Source organism: Fukomys damarensis, unplaced genomic scaffold, assembly GCF_012274545.1.
Source record: "Fukomys damarensis isolate Sample0158 unplaced genomic scaffold, DMR_v1.0_HiC HiC_scaffold_35, whole genome shotgun sequence".
Taxonomy (NCBI): domain Eukaryota; kingdom Metazoa; phylum Chordata; class Mammalia; order Rodentia; family Bathyergidae; genus Fukomys; species Fukomys damarensis.
The window spans coordinates 3,128,911-3,151,994 of record NW_022900947.1 but is presented as its reverse complement, the minus strand read 5'-3'; the positions used below and the strand labels follow the sequence as shown (position 1 = coordinate 3,151,994).

Below are 23,084 nucleotides of genomic sequence, written 5' to 3'. Positions count from 1 at the left end.
GCGCGGGCGGCCCCGCGGGCGCAGGTCTCGCTCATCAGCACGTCGTTCGTGCTCAAGGGGGACGCGACGCACAACCAGGCGATGGTGCACTGGACGGGCGAGAACAGCAGCGTAAGTGACCCCCGGACGCCCCGGGAACACCGCCACGGCCCCCGCTTCCACACACCCCGATCTTGGCGATCTGGGGATGCGGGTTCTCTAGGCTGGCCTCTGGTCACTCTTACTTGGGGAACCATCCCCAGATACTGTGAGTCGCTGTATCGCTCCGGGCCAGATGCATACATTTTGGGACCCTGAGCCGCCTTGGGGGTGTCCCTCACACCTCGGGTTACCCCGGGCAGTCCTCTGAGGTTGGAAGACCTCAGCCAGGGCATGTGCCTCCAGGTGCTTGAGGACCCCCCAGCCCAGGGGTCACGGTCGCCCCCACATTCATTCCTGGGTCAGCTCGGCAGCACCTCCGGGACTTCGGCTCAGGGATCTTCCTCACCTCGCCGGTGTGGGGACCCTATGGATCCCAGGACTGCCCTGGTCAGCTCCTTGTGCTGCTCTGGGGCTCCATTCCGGGGTGACGCTTCCCTGTGGGCCTGTCTGCCGTACCCCTCTGACCTGGTAGGTGGTGGGGCTGCAAACTCCCCGCCCTCCCCCATTCCGTCTTCCACTCCGCCTTCCTGTTGCTGGAAGTCCTTCTCCCTTCACCAGGGGATGGGGATGGGGGGCCCCTTCCCAGGCTTCCTGGGAGCTGCCTCAGCCCTGCTTTCCTGGTGAGAGTGCAGTAGCCCTGCCGGGATCATCCCTGGGCAGCCCCTGCTGGGTCCTCTTCAGTTTTGCGAGTTTGGGGGAAGGGGCAGGCCACTGTGACCCACTGCTTTCCCCCACGCCCCTGCTCTGATGTCCACTGTGTCTCCACCGTGCTCCTGCTCCCTGAAGCTGCAGGAGGCAGCACAGGTCCCTGCGTGCATGGTGGTGGAGTGGGCCGGATCTGTGTGTTCAGCTCTGTGGCTGGGATGGGACGGGTAGGGCTTTCCCCGTCTCCTGTCTCAGCACCCTGGGCCACTCCAGGGCCTTCCATCTGGCTGGAGAAGGGATGGGATGCTGCAGGGACATGTTGGGGCCAGCATGGTGCTGAGTGGACTTGGTTGGCCAGGAGCCCAGTGTCCTGCAGGCCCCCTCCCCCTCCAGCTGGTGGCTGCTGGGGTGCTGGTGCCAGGCCTCTGGTTGAGGTCATTTCTGCCACCTTGGGTTAGACTAGCAGCTGGCAGGGGGCAGGGGGCCAGTAGGGGGCAGTCAGGATGTCAACTGGGGGTCCCTCCCTGGAAGAGCTGGGGGCGCCCTCCCCTCCTCATCTGACTTAAGGGTCAGACCCCAGGTGTGCAGCCGGCCCGGCCCCACAGAACTCACTGGAGTTGTGGACACACCGTTCCCTTCATCGTGAGCCACACCTCAGGGCACAAGGGTGCTGGAAAACCAAGAACCCAGAGGAGCAAATGAACATTACAGTAAATTCCGTGGGTCTGAAAATATCTTCCCCTACCCCTCTGTGCTGAGGTCATCGCCCAGCAGCTTACTTCTGTCCTTTTTTCATTTGGCCTCTTGGGGGTGTGTGAAAGGAGAGCCAGACCGTGGTGGGCAGAGCCCTAGGAAATGGGGACCAGCTGCCTTCAGGACAGATGATGCCCAGTGCGACCCCTTTCTGAGCTCAGATCTGGCACTGGGCAGCCTCCTTGGAGAGGGCTGGGGAGGACATTGGCCCGTGGGCTGGGTGCCAGGTCGGGAGGCGAGCCCTGGCCGGTCTCCCCCAGGACAGTGGTGAGCTGAGGGCTTCCCAGGTTGTTTCCTGGCTGCTGGCAGGTGAGAGGGTGTAAGTAGGAGGTGAGTGTGGGGAACCACACCACCTCTTTCTTAGTGGGGGCAGGAGGTCCAAGGAACTGGAGAGGTCTTTGAGGGACCGTCTCCTGCCATCAGGGGACGGCAAGGGCTCTGGAACCATGGTGCTCAGCCTGCTCTTAGCAGACACACAGGAGGCAAAACAACCTCGTGACCATTAGCTGGCTCTGGGGTCCAGGGAAAGGGAACAGGTCCAAATGCTGGCCCAGGAATTTGGCTGGAGCTCTTCCCTGTTCCTACTGCCCCACTTGCCCTGCCCTGGGTGGTCGGAAAATTGGGGTCCACTTGAGAAAAACGGGGAAGCAGGCAATGCTTTCAGTCTCGCTAGCTGGAGAAAACTAAGGTGGTGGAGGAGGAGTGGGGGGGTGAGGGCGAGGGCCAGGAGCTGCCTGCAAGCGCTGTGCCTTTAAATTGTTGTTTCCTGCATGTGGCTGCATGCATAGCAGGCCTTCCTTGGCACATGAGGTGTCTTGGAAATGTACTTCAAGCCTTGCACTCTCTCCTCACAGCCACAGGCTCTGAGATTCTCCTCCGCTTGAAAGCACCGTCTTTGAAAGCTACATCAGGAAAGGAACAAACTTGAGGCCTCTTTCCTGAGCAGAGTCTTTACAGAATTTCATCTCTGCCACTTTGATTGCCACTGCCGCCTGCACACTCAGTCAACAAGAGCAGAGAGAGTTTACCAAATGGAGTCAGATGTCTTTCAGAATAATAAAAGAAAAGCATCTGAGGAGGGGAGTTTTGCAAATGACATTTTGAGTATCTGGTGAAGAGGGGTTGTAGGATGCAAGCTGGCTTGGAGACGTCCCCATCCGTGGAGCTCTGGGACATATGTGAGTCCTCCTCGCAGTGGCTTGATTCTTCCTGCTCCCATGGAGACGTGGAAGGGGACTCGCTCGGAAGTTCAAACACTGCCTCTCTGTCTGCCGTTTAGCTGTGGAAAAAAAATTGTTATATGGGAAATTAATGTTTCATTGAAACCAACCCGCATTAGGGTTTTACAGACCCAGATTGGGCTGTGCACAGACGACTCCAGGCTTGCGTTTCCGGGAGGCGGCGGTGTTATTTAGAGGCGAATAAATGTTCCAGAGCTCTGGTCTTTGCCTCTGGCTTGTGGTTTCATGTTACTTTGTTGGGAAGCGTGCTTCCTGACCTGGTTGCCGCAGTTCTGGGAAGCACAGCCCACCTCGTACCTTTCCTTGAACTTCAAGTTTGACACCTTGTTTGTTTGGCCACGATTGTCCGGCAGCCGAAGCCGCCCCTGCCCCTGTCCTGGGCACATTGGCACTTCCTTCTCCTTTCTCCTGCCCCTCCTTGGTTTCCACACCTGCCCAGTGGGGTTGTGGAGGGGACTTGCTCGCAGAGCATCCTGAGCAGATGAACCACTCTGAGGTCCTGATAAGCCCAGGCTTTGTGTGTATTTTAACCCAAAGAAGCTGGGGATGTAGCTCAGTGGTTCCATCGCCTGCTGCACAAGCATAAGGTCCCGAGTTCGATCCCTGGTACCAAAAAACAAAAACCCAGAGAGCTGGAGCTGCAGCGAGCTTGTGTGAAAGTGGGCCGCCCTTGCACCTGCCGCGCCCAGGTTCCTGGAGGGCAGGTGCCCTGGATGCCAGGGTTGCCGTCATAGGACCAAGGCTGGTGGCCAGGCTGGGTGGCCTGAACCTTGTCTCCTAGAGTCTGGAAGTCACAGGAGCTCAGGGCTGGCTCTGCCTCCACCCGCTCTCCTGGCTTGTAGGTGGCATCTTCCCTGTCCTCACACGTTCATCCCTCTATGTGTGCCATGTCCTGTCCACCCTTCTTATAAGGACACTTGGATTAAGGCCCACCGTGCTGACCTCGTTTTTAACTTACCCATTTGAAAGGCCATACCTGCAGGTGGAGTCAGTTCAAAGGTCCTGGGGTAAGGACTTCGAAATATGGATGTAACATGTGATCAGTGTATGAGGGGAAAGAGGGGACACAGCTCAGTCTCTTAAGAGCAGGGAGAGGGGCTTACATACCTTTGCACCCCGAGCTTAGCCTGGGGAGCTCAGAGTGAGAGAGGGGAGGTGGACATGAGCAGCGGGTGTCACCTTCCCCGTGATACTTATGGGGACGCCAGGGAAGGCTGCATGGAAGAGGTGGCCTCGGCTGCATCAAGAATGAGTGGAATGCGTGGCAGGTGGGGTGGGCACTGCTGCAGGACGAGCCCAGGAGGTGAGCCTGGGGGCAGGACCTGGGGTACAGGGGCATCAGGGCAGCAGTGGGACAGCTCAGCGCAGCAGCTCAAAGGGACCCTGGCTGCGGCTGTGAGGGGCGGAGGTGCACTTCGGAGCCAGCTTGCCTGGTTTGTGTCCTGGCGCTCGCCCCTTCTGGCTCCGGGCAGTGGGGGCTTCTCAGCGTCCGTTGCTTGGACAGGGAGGGGTGAAGGCTCGGAGCAGCCGTGCTGATTGCTGGCGAGCACGTAGACTGAGCCTGGTGTCCGCAGGAGCTCAGGCAGGGCGCTGAGGGTTGCCAGGCTGCGAGGGCTTGTGGAGGGGAAGTAAGGCGGCCTCCAGTGGGGATGGACAGGTGAGTGGCTGGCGCTGCCCTGTCGGCCTCTTACTTTCCCAGCCATGCTGGGCATCCAGATGCCAAGATGACAGAGCTGAGCTGCAGCTGGCATCGCTGGCTCCATTCCCCGTAGAGGTAGGCTTGGCGGTGGCAGGGCTCCGGGCTTCCCTCTCAGGCTGTGAAACTTCCTGCCTGCTGTTTTGGAATCCAGGCCACTGCCAAGCCATCCCCAGCGTTTGGGGGTGGATTGGGTTGGGGCGAGGTCCGGCTCACCAGTCAGTTGTGAGAGGTGCGCTTGTCCCGATGAAGGGCCTCTAACCCTGGCAGCCGTCATCAAGGTGTCCAGCGGCCACCGGAGCCGACAGAGGCAGACAGGGGTCAGGGCGCACGCCGAGTATCTGTCACACTTGTTGTCAGGAGCCGGCTGCTAGCGTGCAAGCCGTGGGGCCCGGGGCCTGCTGTCTGGCTGAAGAAAATGGGAGCACGCCTATTGCCGTGGGACAGGTGACCGGGATGGAACTGGGCGGTGCCTAGGGAGGTCTCAGTGAGCAAACCTGGGGCTCATGCTCCGGCTGCTGGCCAGTGCCATGGTGAGCGGGCCCTCTGCAACTCAGAGCGATGGCTGAGACCCCCCAACTCCGGCAACTCCAGCAGAGAGGAGGAGGAGGGAGGGCTCCGGAGGAAGCTGATGAAGGGGGCGGAGGGGGTGGAGAGTGCCCAGAGTCCCCGAGGCAGGAGGGCTGTGCGTGCACCCTGAATCGGGGTTCCTGCCCTGCATCTCCAGCACCCCAAGCCCCTGACACTGTCTGGCTGGATTGCTGGTCTCTGGCCTGGGCCACACAGGGTCTGGAGCACCGGTGGGAACCGGCTGGGCCTGGATGCTGTCCTGCAGCTCCCATGTGGGGAGCTGGGCATGTGCTCTGCTGCACACGACCTTCATGCTCTTTGGGGTGGGAACACTGAGCCCTGCGGGCTGGAAGTGCTGCAGAAGGAGCCAGGGGTCTGTACTCCAGGCCTCCCCAGGGACTGTGGACTTCAAGGGAAGCTGGGCCATTGGGGCCCATGGACCCCTCCCCAGCCCTCGCAGTGCCTGCTCCAACTTCCTCCCCTCCTGCCACCCTGGGCCCTCGCCAGCCTGCGGCCTGGAGCTCCCTGGGACTGCCTCCTCCGGGAAAGGCCAGCTCCTTCGGTCTTTCCGGCCCTGTGTGCTTGTTGTATCTGCTCTTAAGCCTCAGTTTCCCTGTGTGTCAAGTGTCGGGGCCAGGTAATCTCCGAGGTCCCTATCAACCCATGTTGTATAGTTGTTTGTTTATATTCTGTTTCGGAAGCCTGTGTGGCTCTTGCTGCATCTCTCTTCTGAACTGTGCTGAGGAGGGCAGGCTGTAAGGGCAAGGAGTCTAGTGTGATCACGAGTGTGCCAGGCCCGGCGGGCCCAGCTGGGCCTGCTGTTTGCTCTTGGATGAGGACAGAACCTCTCTGTGCCTCTTCTGAGCCTGTAAAACCTGGATTGTGCCCAGGTGTGTTAGGTGCGAGCTGGGGCACACAGTGAGTAATCTCCAGTGTCCTCCTTTATCTTGTAGTTTCCCAAGACTGCTGACATCACTTCCGTTTCCTCCTTCTAGCAGCTAGCTCAAGACCCAGCTCAGTAGCTGTTGCAGTCCACTGTTATTTGTTGAATGTCTCTTACATGTGGAGCTCTGTTAAGCTAGGTCCTTGCCCAAGCTGAAATGCAGGCTTGGACTGGGCTCCATCGCAGAGCGCACATGTGAATCTGCCCTGAGGAAATCTTGCCTGACTTCTGGGAGAAGGTGCTGCTACTGAGGCCAAGGGAGGGATCTGAGCCTGGGACTTGTCCCTCAGTCAGGAAGCCTGGCTCGAAGGGACAGAGACAGCCCTGTGAATAAAGTTCTTGAACACGTTTCACAAATCCACTTTTATGTCAATAAAGGGGCTATTTAATTTGTGGCTGTGGAGGGTTCCTGAGAGGCTTTAAAGAGGTTGTAAGCTAGCCTGGTTCTGTGCACGCCCGGGAGGGCATAGCTGGAGGAGCCTGTCCCCAGGGAAGAAGAGTCTGGCCGGAGCCTGCGCTTGTCCAAGAACCAGTTACAGTGACCCTTGACTTACAACTCAATTCATTCCTGAGGGCTGGTTGTAACTCAAGTTGGTTGACTGAAGACCCAGGCTCCCCTACACAGCCTTCAGTCTCTCTCCTGTACCCAGGCAGAGCACAGTGTCCTTAGAGAGACATGGGCCCAGGATTTCCCAGTGAGCCCCACACAGGAGAGGATGCTGTCTTGTTCCTTCCAGAACTCGCTAAGGGTTAAGTCTGCATCTGAGACCCTCTGGAAGCACACAAGTGGCTGGCATTCGGGTTGTAATTCAAGACTTTGGTCATAAGTTTTTCATATGTCAGGCTGGTCATAACTCGAGGGTCCACTGTATTTCTAGCTTTTTGCCCATGCCCCTTCGTCCTGACTTGTCCTGCTTGCTCTGCAAACAGGGACGTCCCAGAAACCAGCCTGTCTCCGCATCCTGGTTTTGGGGCCGGGAGCGGGAACGCAGGGAGCCCAGCTCTGACCTCCAGGACTCAGTCTCCCTGGTTCACAGCATCACAAACTGTGGGCTCCTGTCTGGATCTGCCCATCCGATTCCTGCCCTCGCTGGGGAATCCCTGAAGGCCTCACCCTGGGCATGGGCACCTCGGTGTGGCCCTGTCTTCCAGCCCAAGCGCATAGGGCCGGGCGTGCCACGAACACTGCTCCGGGCATCCGCCGGTCTCCACAGTGTGGTGCGGACTGCACAGCTCTGCTCTGCCAGCTTGTAAAAGGCACCCTGGTCTTAGCTCCCCTGGGCACGGCCGGCACCGCAGAGCTGTGGGGACCACTGCTCTGGCTGTGCAGAGCCCTCCTCATCTTTATTCCAATTAAGCGTCATTTGTCATTTTAAAAATTTAATAGGGATACTTGAGCAAGAGCTCTCACTGGAAAACTGGAAGTAAAAAAAAAAAAATAAAAATGAAAGCTCCAGTGTTCTTTTGAGGTGGAAAAGTTCCCTCTTATTTTGCATTTCTGTAGCAGTCAGTTACTGTATTTGCACAGAAAATTACAATCATTTAATTAGTTTCTCCTCACACCAGCTCAGAGATCTTAAAATAACAGCACTCTCTCCTTCCTCGGTAATTTTCTTGCAAAAGCAGATAATTTGCTGCAATGTGGAAATCGCCGTGGCTAGAAGGGGGCAAGGCTTTTGTGGGGTGCCGTTTCCTGATGCGAAAAGATAAATTAAGTTCAAATTAAAGTAAGAAAAGGTCCAGGCCGACGGTGCAGCTTCTGTTCAGATCAATTTTAACGCAGAGAGCACCGGTCACGAGCTCTGGCCCGGTGCTGTCTGTGACCGCATCAGGGACAGATAGCATCTCCCGGCTGGCGGAGCGGCCCCTGCGCTGGACGCCTCCAGCCTCTGTCCGCTGAAGTTGCTACGCCTCCATTAATATCTCATTATTTACATCGCGCTCCTGACTGGAAATGAGATTTATAATCAGCCTCCTTCACAGGCCCAGTGCTGCGTCGCCTGCGTCCCTCCTGCCACCTCGTCTCGTCCGGCAAAGTCTTTCAGGTGGACGCTGTCATCGAGTTCATCTCGCAGAGAAGACGGGGCGGGTGCAGCTGATAAGGGCCGACATGGGATTTGAATTTCTTCACCCGAGACCCAGCTCTTTTTTTCTAATGTAGGAAATATTTTTATTCTGTTTTCCTTGTCATTATTTAAACTGTGGTGAAATAGAAATAATATCAGCTTAACGCTGTAGCTCATTTGTTTTTTTGAGACCAGTCTCACTGTGTAGTTCAGGCTGGCTCGGACTTGGGGCAGTCCTGCCTCAGCCTCCGGAGTGCTGAGATTGCAGGCGTGTGCTACCCATGCCTGGCTTTTTCATAGCCATTTAAAAATTTGCCATTCAGTGGCATTAGGGACACTTAGACTGCTGTGCAGCCATCGCCGTCACCCAGAACTCTTTCCATCTTGTGTGTCCATCACACACTCGCTCCCTGCCCAGCCTGGCACCTGCCGCTCCCCCGCCTGCCTCCGTCGGTCTCACCGCGTTAGGGACCCCTCCAGTAACTGTCCTGTTGTGGCTGGTGCCTTTCGCTCAGCCCCACGTCCCCTGGATCATCCATGCTGCAGCGTGCGCCAGAGTTCCCTTCCCTCCGGGCTGAACGAGCCCCATTGTGTGGGTGCCCCACCTTCTGTCTGTCCACTCAGCTTCGGGTGGGCGCTTGTGTTCTCGCCGCTCTTGGGCTGTGGTGAGTGGTGCTGTGGATGTGGATGCATGGTTATCTCCTGAGTTCCTGTTCCCAGTGTCTGGGGTTGGTACCCAGAGGGAGACTTGTGGGTTGTGTGGTCGCTCTGTGTTTCGCTTGGGGGCTGAGCCTGAACATCGAACTGCAGCAGAAGTCACACTTGGGTCTGCCTTGAGTTCTGCCCTCTTGGACGGCTGCCATCCCCTGAGGAATCCAGGGCTCTGGGTTTGGAGGAGAAATGGTCGCTGGGTTAAAGGGGATTGGTGCCTAGGAAGGGCGCAGTGGTGTGGTTTGTTTCTGTTTCGTCCTGATGACCCTGGACTCTGCCATGTGTGATGCAGGGCAGCAGGGGTCCCTTAGAGCCCAGGAAGTCTGCATCCGGCAGCCCCAGGGAGTCAGAAATAAGCTAGTGTGGGCCAGACCCAGGCTGGAAAAGCAAGCCCTCCCGGGATGCTGGGCTGGGTTTCTCCTCCTCTCCGCTTTTCCACACTTTTCCCTATCGACTACCTCATTGACCAGTTAAGTAATTCAATTTTCACTCCGTAAAAATAAAGCACTCAATAAAAACCCTATGTTTTTCTCAATTTATTCCATCAACACTGCTTAACCCCATCCAAGTTTATTTTCTGTTATCATTCGATGGTTGAGTTGGGGTGTTTGAATGTTTATTTTGACTCCTGCCGTCCACACAACTCTCTGTCTGGGATCTGAGGCAGCTGCTGTGTGCCCTGCTCAGAGTTAGGAAACTTGGGGAGCCCAGGATGCATATGGGGTTCCCAGCCCCATCTGTCACTGGGGTTCCTGGCTCTCTGTGCACCACTGACTCCCACCCACCCCACATCTGAAGACACCCATGGGACTTTCTTAGAATGTGGGATTTTATAATTAGCAGAAAATAAAACACGGGAGCTCAAAGGAAACCAATTCTTTGGCAGCAAAGTTATCAGAACATTAAGACTAATTTCTTGTAATGGCGACGGGAGCCAGGGCAGGTGTGGGATGAGCCTGTGTTTTGGGATCAGCAGTTGTGATCTGCCTGAGATGTGTCTGTGGTCTCTGCTGGCGGCGGCGTCTCAGGTGTGGATGACACGGCCGTGACCTGTGGCCCACCTCCTTGACTTCAGGCAGAGTTGGTGAAACTAGAGAGGTCGTTGTTTCTCCATCCAGGCTCCTAGGCTCCGGAAGAGCAGGCAGATACGAGGCACATGGAGGAATGATAGCACTGTGCGGCAGGGCGGGTGGTGGGACCAGAGAGGGCACGCGGCCTGTCAGAAGGGCCTGTCTTCCCACCCCACAGTGTCCCGGTGTCCCTCTCCCCCAGCCTGCAGCCCGTCCTCAGCCTCCCAGAGCCTAAGGGTGCGCGTGGGAAGGGCTTTGGTCCCTGTCCCTGCCGTCCCCTCTGTGCCGGTGACCAGGAGGTGTTGGGGAGGAGGAGGTCATGAGCCAAAACAATGGCTGTGGTGGGAGCTCAGAGGCCTGCTCTTCCCTGCGGGGTCTGGGGAGACCCGGAGAGGGCCCTGCTGTCGGCACCCAGGCCAGACTCCCTGACCGGCTGCCCACTCCGAGGGAGCCTCAGAAGCTCTTCCACGCGCTGAGGGGTCCCCACCCTGTGCAGAGGACCGGGTTGTCTGTAGGGAGGGGGCTAATGGGCAGATGGGGACCCAGGCTTCCTGCCCAAAAGGAGCCCCCACCCGGGACGGAGCCGGCCGCAGCTTCTGCTTCGTCCTGTGGGTCGGCTGGGAGCCAGGGTGCCAGCAGTGAGAAAACTCCAGGCCCAAAATTTAGTCGGGGCATTTAAATAGCGCCCTTGTTCCCAGCACCATCTTGCTTACAGAAAGCTGAGCAGAACAAAAACCCCAAGGGACAGCTTTGCCCGGCTTTTCCACAAAAAAATAAAAGGAAAGCTCAACACCGGTTTTAAAAAAAAAAAAAAAAAAAAAAAAAAAAAAAAAAAAAAGAATGGAGGAGCTTCAGGGGGCAGGGTGAGCAGGAGGAGCTTTCCAGGAGGGGAAAGAGGCTTGGGGAGAGTGCTTTTTCCAGCCCCTCTGCACCCACACCTCACGCATTTCCTCCGGCCATCTGTGTGCGTCTGTGGCCTCGCCTTCCTGCTGTGCCCACGAATCAATGAAAAGGCTGTGGGAGGCCATGGCTGGGCACAATCGCTGCCTCCCTGGCACCCATTGTCCTGCTGCCCAGCCCGCTCCAGAGTCTGTGAACCACATGGGGGCTCTCGGAGCTTGGCCTGGCCTGGCCAGGGCCCTGCTGAAATGGGAGGACACGGCGTCCACATGTGGTGAGAAAGTAAGTCAGCCACCTCAGGCGGTGGCTTGAGCAGCAGCACAGTGACGTTTTGCGGGGTGCCCTCTCTGGCTCTTCTGAGCCTCAGTTTCCTCATAGGACAAGGTGCAGATGGGAGGGGCAGTTCCTAGGAATCAGATTTCCTCCCTCCCTCCCTCACTCTATTCCATCTGGCACTGGGGATTGAACCTAGGGCCTTTGCACTGAGCAACATCTCCAACTCTTTACTTTTTATTTTGAGACAGGGTCCCACTAAGTCACTAAATTGCCCCGGCAGTGTTTGAAGGTGTGATTCTCCTGCCTCAGCCTTCCAGAGCCCTGGGATTGCAAGCCCGTGCCCCACTGTGCCTGGCCTTTGCCCTTTCTCTTAAAGAAACTTTCCTGTGGTTTCACTTTCTTTCCATTTCCTGAGTGGTTTGCTAAAGTAAGACGCAGCCCGCCGTCTTCATGAAACATTCATCTCCCCGAGTCTACCTTTAAAGAGAGTCTTTCTCGTTGACATCTGGTTTTCCACGCGTTTCCTGATGTGTTATTGCCCGGACTGTTACCTCTTAGGATCGCTGGAATTTCTTTCCGTCTCGCCTGAGGCTGAGCAGAGGTCTGGGCAGTGACCAAGAAATCTGAGACGGGGACTCTGGGGCCAGCTGGGCTCTTGGTGCTGGCTTCTGTGGGATCCCCTTCCTGTCTTTGCTCTTGGCCCTGGCAGGGCGGTGACACTGAGGTGACTCTCAGCCTCCCTCCCTGGCCCCCGACTTCTGAGCTGGGGGATGGTCCGAGCTGGCCACTGTCCATCCTCGTGGCTGTCAGGAAAGGAAGCACACTGTCCCTGCCTCTCCAGGGCGTATGCAATCCCTGGTGCCCCACATTTCCAAACGGCTCCCTGTGGGCACTGAGTTTTGGGGACTTGGGCGATGGTTGGGCAGGGCTTCTCCGCTGCCCACTCTCTCCTGCAGACCCACTGTGTTCTGACCTTTCCTGGGCTGGCTGAGTAGAGAAGCAGAGGATCTGCTGGTGGCATGGGCAGTGACACGGTGGGCAGTGGTGGCCCGGGATGCCTTATGGGGCCCCAGGGCGTGATGTGGGGCGTCACAGGGCTCTGGGAGGGCGTAGGCCTCTGGCTTCTAGCTGGGCCCTGGGCCCTCCGTTCTGGCTGTCCTCACCAGTCCCCTGGCTCAGCTTCCTTTACAGGACTCTCCGAGCTGCCCAGGCCTGCCTCCCTGCCCACACGGGGAGCCCTGCCCCTGCAGGTGCCTCTGGGGCCCCAGACCAGCCATGCACTCTTGGTGTCCTTTGTGTATGGTTCCCTGTGACCCGGCAGCCACCAGGCAGGGGCACCGTGGCCACTTTCAGGATGAGAGGCGGTGCTCTGTCTTCTGCCTGTGTCTCCCTTGCCCTCCCTAGGCCGGGTCCTCAAGGGCGGGAACTGCCCGTCTCCCCCGCACCCCCTCCCATCGGAGAGCTGCCTGTGGCCATCGCCCACTCTGGAATCTTCTGAGTGCGGAAGAGGCTCTGAGGGCTGTGGGAAGGGGCAGGGCGTGGGGTCCACAGCATGGGGGGCTCTCGACCCAGCTCTCTGCCCCGCTGTGGCCCTACAGGGGTAGCCCTCATGGAGCTTCGTTCTTCTCTTCCTCATGGGCCGGGAGTGAGGGGCCCCCTTTGCTGTGACCCGAGGACACGTCGCAGTGCTGAGGTGCCGCCTGTCTCTCCCAGCTTCACTGAGCTTCAGGGCAGAGGAGCCGCTCCTCCCTGGCCTCCTGGCCTCCTTCCCTTCCACATGCCTGGCTTCTCCTGGGGGCTCCCAAGCTGGGTGCTGCCTCCCTGGGCCTGGCACGCAGCCAGTGACCCGTGAGTGCTGAGGTCACATCCAGCCTGGTTTTTCTTGTCCCCTGAGCTCGCCCGGGGTCAGGCTTTGGGCAGAGCAGAGCCCATGCATGATGACGTCCATGAGTGTGTGCTGACACCAAGGACATTGCTGGGATCTGACTGTGGCCCAGACGGTGTTCAGAGACGGCTTCTGTGGCTGATTCATCCCTAAAGCACCGGCCTGCAGCTCTGGGCCAGGCCCTCTGCCAAGTGCAAGGTGACGTGGCTCAGACGAAGCTGGGTCCCAGGGGCATGGAGGGAGGGCGGTATGGCTCCGGGGCTGTGAGGGTGACACGGGCAGAGTGGGCGGGCTGGCCCTGGCCATCCTGGTGCCCACCTGCCCATTTCCTCTGCCTGCCAAGGACACATGTGCCTGCTCTGGGCCATCATGGGCTGCCCGGGGTGGCTGACTCACAGGTGGCCAAGTGGTGGCCATGCTGACTCTGCTTGCCCTTGGCTGGCTGTGTGACCATCTGAGTAGAGGCCCCTGCAGAGCGGGGGAGAGTGGCACCCGTGAGGGAGGTTGTCGTAGCCACAGGCGGATGGTGCTGGCAGGGTTGGAGCAGAGCCTGGTGCCTCACACTGTCAGTGCCTGGGACCTGGATAGGATGTGAGCGCCCTTCACCTGTTGGCCCTGGGCAGCCGTCCCTGAGCCTGTGTGTGTGCGTGTGTGTGCGTTGGGGGGACAGCGACCTGGGGATCAAGGTAGGTGGGGTTGGTGCCTGCTGCTCCCCTGACCACCGATGGTTTCTGGTGGAACTGAGTTGTAGCCACAAATTCCCTTGTGCAAGAAATTTTACTTTTCTGTATTTTTTTTCTTGAGGCCATGAAGTCTGACTTTGAGTCTGGGTCCTACCTGCAGATCTGGAAGCATCTTGGGGTGGAGGGATGGGAGAGCAGAGAGGGTCTCAGTGCAGGAAGGGAGCGGCCAGGGCCGAGGCCAGGCTGTGGCAGCTGGAGGGCTGGGGACAGGAGGGGCAGACAGGTGGCGATTGCCAGATGCCTGTCATGGTCACAGCTCGCCCCTGTGAAGTTCCACCAAGCACACGTGTGTCCCAAGAGGCCACCAGGAAGGAGGAAGCCTGTGACAAGCCAGGGACCCACTGAGAGATACAGGGCGAGGGTGGTGAGGGGCTCAGACCCCGCCCTTAAGTCCTGATCAATCCCTTCATTCTCTCCGTCTGGATGGAAATGGAAGGGAAGTTTTCTCCTAGTAGCGGAAGTAGATCATGAATGTTGTCGTGGTGTCGGCTTCTGCTTACTCCCATCACGAATGTTCCCAGGCCTCAGCGTGCTGGGCACCCCTGGGCTCCTGTCCACGCAGTGGTGGCCCTGGGAAGAATTCCCGTGCACAGGAAGGGCAGGTGCCGGTGGCAGGAGGGCTGGGGAGTGGCGTGGAGGCTTTGCCCCTCTCTCGGGTCTCTCACTGAGAATCCCTGCCTGCACTGTAGTGCAAGCACCTGCTGATGGGTGAGATCTTCCCACTTAGGGTTCAGGTTACTCCAGGGTGGGTTACAAGTTCCCATTTCCTGTTTTCCCTCCATATCTCCCACAATGTTGTGCGCAAAAGGGGGTGTGGTAAGCAGGGTGCTTGGCGACAGATCACAGAAACCGTACCCGACTGCCTGAGAAAGTGGAATTCTTAACATAAACTACTGATCTGGAATGTCTAGGGGCCTGGCTTCAGGCATGGCTGGCTCCAGGGGTCCCATCCATCCGGGTCTCTGTCTCTGCTTCCCCGTGTGTCCCCTTCTCAGGAAGCCCCCTCCAGGCTGGGGTCCCCACGAGGGTCGGAGCCTCCCGAGAGATGCCCAGAGCCCGCCAGTGGCAGAGATCACGGCTTTGTGCTGCTGTACGAAGACTTATACTCTTTGGGTCCTGTGTGGGTCACGGTGGTGATGGGCAGTGGAGCCGGGTGCAGGGGCAGTGACGGTGTGGAGGCCCCGGGCTGCAGGCAGGGGCCGGTGATGACCTGATCATCCTGGCCGTTGAGCAGGGGTGCGGGTCCGGCCTTGTTCGTGTGCCTGCATGTGACCCTAAAAGCTTGTCCGAAGGTGCCCAGCACCACCTCCTGAGGTCCGGGCTGTGGGTGGTGTGGCCTGGGCACCCGACAGGAGGTGGAGGGCTGGCCTGGCCACCCTGGGCCCCGCCTTCCCCGGGGCAGGCACCTGGGAGCCAGCCTTTCCCTGCAGGGAGCACCGGGCGGGCGGTGTCTCCGGGAAGTTTGTTTGGGTGTCTGTGCCTCCAGCCTGGGTGTGTGAGCGCGGCAGCCGGTGTTGATAGGAGCGTGGGAGCGAGGTGAATCCCAGATGGGCTCCTCTCCTCTTCCAAGAAGGAAGCAGCCTCTGCCCACGGCTCTGCCTGCCAGGGGACGGCGGCAGGGCGGGAGGCTCTCAGAGATTCATTCTGCAAACTCCATGTGGGCTCCTAGGGTGGGCGAAACTTGCGGGCTCTCAGGATTTCCAGGGTGTTACGAGGTCTCTGTGTCCTGCTGGGATTCTTCCAGTGACGGGAGGCTCACCCCTTGCTGAGAGCGTATTCTGGCGTGTCTGGTCTCTGCCCTGGCTGGTGAGGTCAGTGCCAGGTTATGTAGGAGGCAGGGCTGCAGCAGGAGGGTGCCTGGTCCTGTGGCTGGGCTTCTGGCTGCAGCTCTGCTCTACTTCTGAGCATCAGAGGAGGGGCCCAGGGTGGCACCCAGCCCTCCTGGTGACCCCACCTTTGCCTTGGTTTGATGCAGATGTCAGAGAGCAGAAGTGAGGGAGGGTCGAACTTGCCTGGTTCCGGGATGGGGAGCTCACGGCTGTGCGGCAGCCCCCAGCCCAGGCAAGCGAGAGCCCAGCTGCGCAGTGTAACTGAGCGAGACCCTGACTAAAAAACTAAAAAAAGTGAAGGCCCTGGGTCTCATCCCCAGCACCACAAAAATGAACGGACGAATCTGACAGTGCGAGTTGAGTCTCTCCCGGTCTCAGAGGCCAGAAGCCTTAGGTCCCCGTGGGGCTGCAGGCTGGAGGCAGGGCGAGGGGCAGGAGGATCTGCTAACCTGAGGCCCTCACTGTCGCTCTGTGCCTCTGCCTCTGACCTCTGCTTCCTCCTTGTGGTGACCCAGGTGACCTCCCATCTCAAGGCTCTCCTCACTCACACCCACAGCCCCCAGGAGGTGACCTGTGGTCTGGGTCGGGCGTGGCACTCTTGGGTGCTGTCAGCCACCTGCCTGCCCTCCAGCAGCGGTGCTGGTGGGACCAAAGGTGTGGTTCCTGTGGGTTCTCCTGTGCACACTGCAGCCATTGCAGGGGCCTGAGCTGCCCTCTCTGCTTGGCTGAAACCCTCCCCGGGCTTCCCAGCCTGCCTAGGAGCGGGTTTGGCCCCTACCCCGGCCACCCTGCCTCCCCCTGCCTCGGCCTCCCCTGCCAGCTTGGTGAGATCCCTGCCTCTGGGGCTGCCGCCTCCCTCTCCCCCAGTCCCCTAGCCTCCCTGCTCCTGCTCCTCCTGTGTATCCCATGCTGAAGACCCTTGGTTCTGCCCTCACCCTGCTTCCCTGGACACTGTGCCCTCTGCAGACCCGAGGGCCCTTTTGTGCTTCGGCCCTGGGATACTGGGCTCCACACCTGTCCTGGATGGAGGAGGGGCCACTCTGCACTGAGCTCCATCCCCAGGCCTTTTATTATTTCTTTTTAGTTTGAGACAGGGTCTCACTAAGTCGCTAAATTGCTTAGGCTGAGATTGGACTTGCAGTCTTCTTGCCTTGGCTCTCCAGGCGTGTGTCACTGCTACCAGCCAGGGAAGGTTATTTTTAAGGCACGTTTAACCAGTTCCCCTCCTGCCGTCCCCCCATGCAGCCTCCAGCTGGGACCTGCTTCCAGTTCCAGGGGTGGGCTGACAGGCTGGTAGCATGTGGCTGTGGTCCCCTGCTGACCCTCCAGGTGGAGGCCTTTGGGCCCCTGGGAAGTAGTGGATGTACCAGATGCAGCATCCCTGGCTGGCAGGCGGCTCCCGGGTGGGGTGGGTGTAGCTGCCCCAGGCCTGTGGCTGGGGTTCTCTGGTTGCTCAATGCTTAGCTGGGCGTGGGTGCTTGACGAGGGTGCATAAAGGAAGAAAGGGAAAAATACCCAACTGCTGAGGAGGAGAGGCTAGAAAGGAGCTGCGTGGGAGGCCTGCAGGGTGGGACCTCTGGCCTAGGGATCCTCGGGGACAGACCCAGGCCTTGGAGGGGTGCTGAGAGCCCTGGACAGGGACAGCAGAGGGACACTGGACAGGCCGGGGCCTCCCGGGGTGACTGGGCACTGCGCTGACCCGCCCACCGGTCCTGCCCGACACGGATGATCCCGGCGCTCTGGATCCACGCTCCTCCTGGTGGACACAGGCTGGGCACCAGCCGCCAGTGGGGCCCCAGACCCGGCGCGACTGCGGTGCAGGGTGACCCGCTTTGCCAGCTTCTCTTCCTGTCACGGCCCTGAGAATCGGCCCTGATTGCCCCGTCCGTGGTCAGAGCCAGCGGCCTCAGGGCCGAGAGGAAATTACTTCAGGTAGAAGCCTGTTGTTACTGCAGGGACCAAACTGTTGATTACCTAGGAATCCAATGAGGATTTTTAGCTTGAGAAATTTTTTTTCAACTTGGGTGCAACTTTTCATGATATTAATTATAGATATTGACTCTGGCCCATGGAAACCAATCCTCTCTTAAGAATTAGACACATTTAAAAACTTTTCCTTGTCAAACATAACGCCTCCTCTTTTTCCCTGTGTGTACCCGGTGTATGGGACGGAAACAGAGAGGGAGGAAGCTAAACATGGTTTGATACCTTCTTCATCTTTGACTAAAGGCCGGTTCCAGGCCTGTGTTTCAGAATCTCTGGAGCCGTGGGAATTTGAGGAAAAAGGGCAGAAGATGATGCTTTCGTCTTGTGTTAGCAGGGGCCAAGAGCCACTGCTACCACGGACATATCCCCTGGGTTCGTACCCAGCTTCCCTATGCGTTAAACTCTCCATGGTGGCACACGTGTGTAAACTCAGCTCTCTGGGAGGCTGAGGCAGGAGGGTTGCAAGTTCAAGCCCAGCCTGAGCAACTTAATGACTTAGTGAGATTCTGTCTGAAACAAACAAATAAACAACGACAACAGCAACAACAAAAGTCGCCAAAACTAAAAGAGAAAGAAGCTCAAACTCTCCACACACGATGCCCTCCCTGTCTTTGCTCTGAGCACCCTGTTGTGCTGACTTCTTGAAGAGATTGGACCACACCAGGCCCCTCCTGCCTCGGCCTGAGTCTGGCAGTTGCCTTGCCTTGGATGCGTGGGGGCCCTGGGGTCTCCTCAGGGAGGCCTCTGGAGGCTCCCTCCTTAGTGGCATCTTCCTCCCAGACCTCTTGGCTTCTCCCTCCGTTAATCGTCAAGACTCTGCTTTCTGCAGCTTCGTTTACCCACAGTCACCGGGGCCGATAGCATCACATGGAGAGAGTCCCCAAGATAAACAGCTCGTCAGTTCTTGTTCTCAGGAGGACCCGTCCTGGCCCCCAGGACATGAGCTCTCTGTCCAGTGTGTCAAGCGAATGTGATGACCACTCACTGCGGGAACCACTGCCTCTCCGTCCACTGTGTCCTCGCTTGGCAACTACATGTCCATTAGTCACATCATGGACATCTTTTCTTGTTGTTTTATTTTTTGAGCAAGATCTTGCTGTGTAGTCCAGGCTGGCCTTGAGCACACAGTGATCCTCCTGCCTCAGCCTCCCATGTAGTTTATCTTTCTGTACTGTTCACTCTGTTTGAGCATGTGTGTGTGTGTGCGTGTGTGTGTCCATCTGTCCTTATCAGAAATAGTAGCTTCCTGAAGGCAGGGTCTTGGAGACCAAGCACACTAAGTTTGAGGTGTCCCAGGGACAGCCTGTGGCAATGTCTCCCAGTTCCTGGGTTCTCAGACTTGGCTTTAGGGCACCTGCTGCCCGAGCCCCAGCCAGGGAATCTTATTTCCTCCGTCTGGTGGAGGCTGGGCACATACATGATTCTGAGGTGTCACGGGTTGGGAATTTAGTGTCCTGTGGAGGGCCGCCTAGGGGGAGGGTCCTCCTGCACGGGGCAGGGGCAGCCTTGCCCAGGCCTCCGCTTGGTGGGCCCCTCCTGCACCCTTCTTGTCCCAGCACAGGTGCTCGGTGGGAAAGGTGGCCCGGTGCTGGCCCCATGGTGCTATGAAGGTTACGGAGGGTGTGGTGCCACAGGTGGAGACGTCAGACCACAAGTGGGTTCTGAGCCTGCTCACTGGAAGGCCATGCAGAGAGCGCTGCTGGGAAGGCTGTGCTGTGTGCACCCGAGGTGGGGGAGTGGGGTGCTGTCCCCAGCCTCCTGAAACAGAAACCAAGGCTCAGGGCTGCAGTGACTGGCCACGGTCCCTTGCCTGGGGGCGCGAGTTGGTTACAGGGTGCCCGTCGCTGTCGCCATGTGGAGTGTGGGGTGCAGGGTCCTCTTCCGGCTTCTGTGCACCGCAGGACCTGGCTCAAGGCCGGTGGTGTAGCAGGTCCTGCGGGAGCATTGCAGACAAGGACGGTGTGCCCAGTGCACAGGGAGACCGAGGGACAGTGTTGCCAGGGTGACAGCTTCCCAGGCCGTTTTCTGGGAATATCTTCAGTGCAGTTCAGATGGGTGGCGTTGATTCAGCCGGCGAAGGGCTGCTTCCTGGCTCAGGGATCCGACCCATGTGCCACCGGCTGGTTCTGCAGAGGGCTGCAGGCAGGTACGGCGGCCAGTGCCCCACGGCCCTGCCCCAGCCCCTTGACTGTCACTGCCCTGGCTCCCTCCCTGGCTCGAGTCTGTGGGAAGGGGCTGGAGAGGGTGTGATGTTTCCCTGAACCACGTTGGTTCAGTAAGTAAATGATTCATCCAGCGGCGGCCGCACAGGTTCTCTCTCTTACAAAAATAATGGTTTTTCTAAACAAAGCTATGCTTTGTTGGTTTGGGGGTACAGGGATAGCCAGCTGTTGTCTAATAAATCACAGTCACGAGTGGCTGATGTGTCAGCCCCTTGCAGCCGCACCATTGCCTGGTGCACTGAGTCTGTCCTTCCTGCTCTCAGAGCTGGCCGTGGCCCTCGGGGGACAGCGTGTCCCCAAGTGCCGGTGTGTACATTTGTCACCTGTTTTGGGTTTCCTTCCCTTGCACTGTTGCACTGATGCTGTCAAAGGGTCAGGGCCAAAGTCGGGTGTCTCCCAGCTCCTCCTGGGGTTTAGCAAGGCAGAGAGGAGCTCACCTCAGGTCCCACGTGGGGTGGGGGTGGCCCAGCCTCTGCAGAGCAAATGAGGGGCCAGGTGTCCTCCTGTGTCTGAGGGACAGAGGGCCTCAGGGCTGCTTTCTCTGCAGTGAGCTCACCTGCGATGCCCTTTTATTCCAGGTGTGAGGGAGCAGGGGTTGCAGTGGGGCTGGGTGATGGTCACCCACATCCCTGACCCCATGCACAGCCACTGCAGTGGGACTGATGTCGGGGGCGGGGTAGTGCTGTGGCTTGAAATCCAAGCACTCAGGAGGCTGAGGCAGAAGGATCCCTGAGAGTTCAAGGGCAGCCTGGGCTACCACAATGAGCCCCGTCTCAAAACAAAACAAAACAAAGCAAACCAGAAATGAAAAGAAAGAGTCCATGGTCCAAGAGTAGGGCTGCAGCAGGGTAACTCGTGATGCAGGAGGGTCAGGTGGGCTTCCTGGAGGAGGAGGCACTTCCCTGAGACTTGGGGTGTTAGGTGAACTCAAGCTCACTTACAGTGCCTGGCCCCGGGGTAGGAAGGAGAGTGTCCGTAGGGACCGGGCAGTTCCCTGCCTGTCTTCCTGGACCCGGTGTTGGTAGGGGAGAGGGACAGAAACCCTAAGAGCAGGGAGGTGACCCTGGCTGGTGCCAGCACTATGGGGAGTGATGCCCCGCAGGGCCCAGGGTGGTCAGGCCCAGATGGGTACTGTCACGTGACCCAACAGACCCCCTTCCGAGGCTAGTACCCCGGAGAATGGAAGGCCTGAGTCCCCCTGTAACTCATGAAGGAATGTCTGCCCTATTTCAGGAGCCAGAGGGCCTTGTGCTTGGTCACAGGACAGGCAGCGGCCGGGCCTCCTGGGTGGTCCCGGCTGGCCTGCAGGGTTCTGCGGGGAGCAGGGGAGGGGGACATCTGTGCTCCCCTGGTGATGTCCGTGCCCTCTCTGCCCCCCACGGTGCTTCTGCCGTCTCTTTGGCCCTGGCCGCAGTGGAGGGAGGGCCCCTCACACCAGTGACCCTGCCCTCGGGACCTTCCCTTGCACAGCTCTGACGTACCGAAGACATTTGCCCACACTGGTGAAAATCCTTTGACAATGACCGGTGACTTTGGTGTCATTTTTTGGTCCTTTTTCTATTGCTGTGTCCTTAGGATGGTCCTAATTTAAAATTGTGCGTGGGTACATTGATGGGCATTAAGCAAATCAGTACCCCGGGAAATGACTCTTTATCTATACAACTGATGGTTTCCCAGACATCCGCTGGAAGGACAACATATTAGGGTTCCGGGTCCCGAATGTTGTGTGCTCTAGGCGCCTGCCCGGCTGTCCCCAGAAAGAGCCCCCTGTGCCACTGTGTGCCCAGAGCCCCAACTTGATGGGTGCGGTCGGCTCCAGTGTCTGCCTTGAGGTCCCTCTTGGCTCTTCTTGGGAAGGAATTCTGCAGGACCTATGGGTAGAGGTGGGTGAGCTCAGGCTGGGCCTTGTGGCAGGGAGGAGACATCTGGGGGACACCAGGGGCTGTGGGTCTCAAGCTGAGCCGTCCTCTTGGGGGTCTACAGAGCTGGGGATCACTGCAGGGTGTCTGCTTGTAGGGGATGCAGTCCTGAGCCCATTCTTATCAGAGGCGCAGCTACTGGGAGGCGGAAAGCGGCCCAGAAGAGGCTTTGGGATTTAGAACTGGTTCTCACTCCCTACCCCCATGCCTGTGTCTGTACCGATGTTTTATTGAAGGATTAAAAGAGAAATCCAGGAATCTGTGATTCATTAAGGCTTTGATTACGTGTCAAGTGCCCCAGCTGTGTGCCGTGTGTGTGGTTTTCTGGGTGCAGGTTAGCGGGCAGCCTCCTTCATACCCCCTGGCTCAGAGCCTGATGTGGGCCTGGGAGCATCCCTGTCACGGGACATTGTCACCTCTGCTGCCCACTGCCATGTCCAGTGGCCCTCTGGACACGTGGGCCTCATGCCCATAAGCCTAGGGCTGTGGGTCTCATGTGCTGGCTGGAGGGAAGGAAGCAGGGTCTGGGGCATCCCCAAAGGGGTCCCACCTTCCCAGCATAAATTCACCTCGCCTGTGAGTAGGAAGAGTGGTCGTGTCCACCGGGCATGCAGGTCATGGTGCAGGGGTCATGGTCAGTGGCCAGGCTGGGCTCTGCACTGCCCTGGAGGTTCTCTGGGGCTCGGACAGAAATAGCTCTCCACCCCCAGGGCAGGCTGCATTCTCCAGGCCATGGGGTTGCCTGGCCCTCTGTGCAAGTCCCTTTGGGCCACGCCCGGGTCTGGGCTGTTGATAGAGTAGGGTGTGAGGGGCCCAGGAAGGCTGAGCTGGGGCACCAGGAGTGTCACCGGGGGGCCTGGCAGAGCGGGGGCTCTTCCTCCACCTGCTCCCCATCTCAGAAGCCCCTGGTGTCAGGCTTTGCACTAGAGCTTTGCAGAGGAGATTGATTCAAATCCACCACACGGACGGACAAGGCAAACCCTTCTTGCACCCCCGGCAGAGGCAGAGTCAAGGCGCATGGACGTGAAGTGACACACAGGGTCATGTACAGCACCTGTCGTGGGAGGAGGTCCGAGTGTCCCATCTGTCAGTGGGACTTCAGGTCCCTGCCAGGGAGGTGGCTTCCCACTGGTACCCCGTTCCTGGCTCGTCCACAGGGCCAAGGGTAACACTCACACAGCCTGAGAGAAGGTCCAGAGCTCCTGCCAAGGTCGTGCGTCCCACCGTCCAGCCTGTGACGTCACAGCAGGAGCAGGGTCAGTGAGCTTCCCCGGGAACAGGGCCCGCGGGAGACAGACAGCAGCTGGAGAGAGGCACGCGACACACGGTTCCACGTGTCTCCCTGCGCTCTCTGAAAACACTTGTCACGAGGAGCTGGCTTGCAGATTACGGAGGCTGGGGAGTCCCAGGTCTGTAGAGCCAGCTGCCAGTCTGTGTCCAGAGGTGCCGGAACCAGGAAGAGCTGATGGTCCAGGTTGAAAGCGGCCT

General features: G+C 58.6%; 1 protein-coding gene across 1 annotated transcript in view; it reads left to right on the top strand.

Moving 5' to 3' along the window:
* Positions 1-6: 6 nt before the first annotated feature.
* The window catches only part of Sorcs2 (sortilin related VPS10 domain containing receptor 2), a gene marked incomplete at its 5' end in the record, with an annotated part of 302,786 nt that continues 279,708 nt past the window's right edge, over positions 7-23,084 (top strand). The window contains one exon of the mRNA XM_019210263.1: positions 7-111. Coding sequence (XP_019065808.1) covers positions 7-111 — 105 coding nt within the window. The remainder of the gene's footprint in view (positions 112-23,084) is intronic.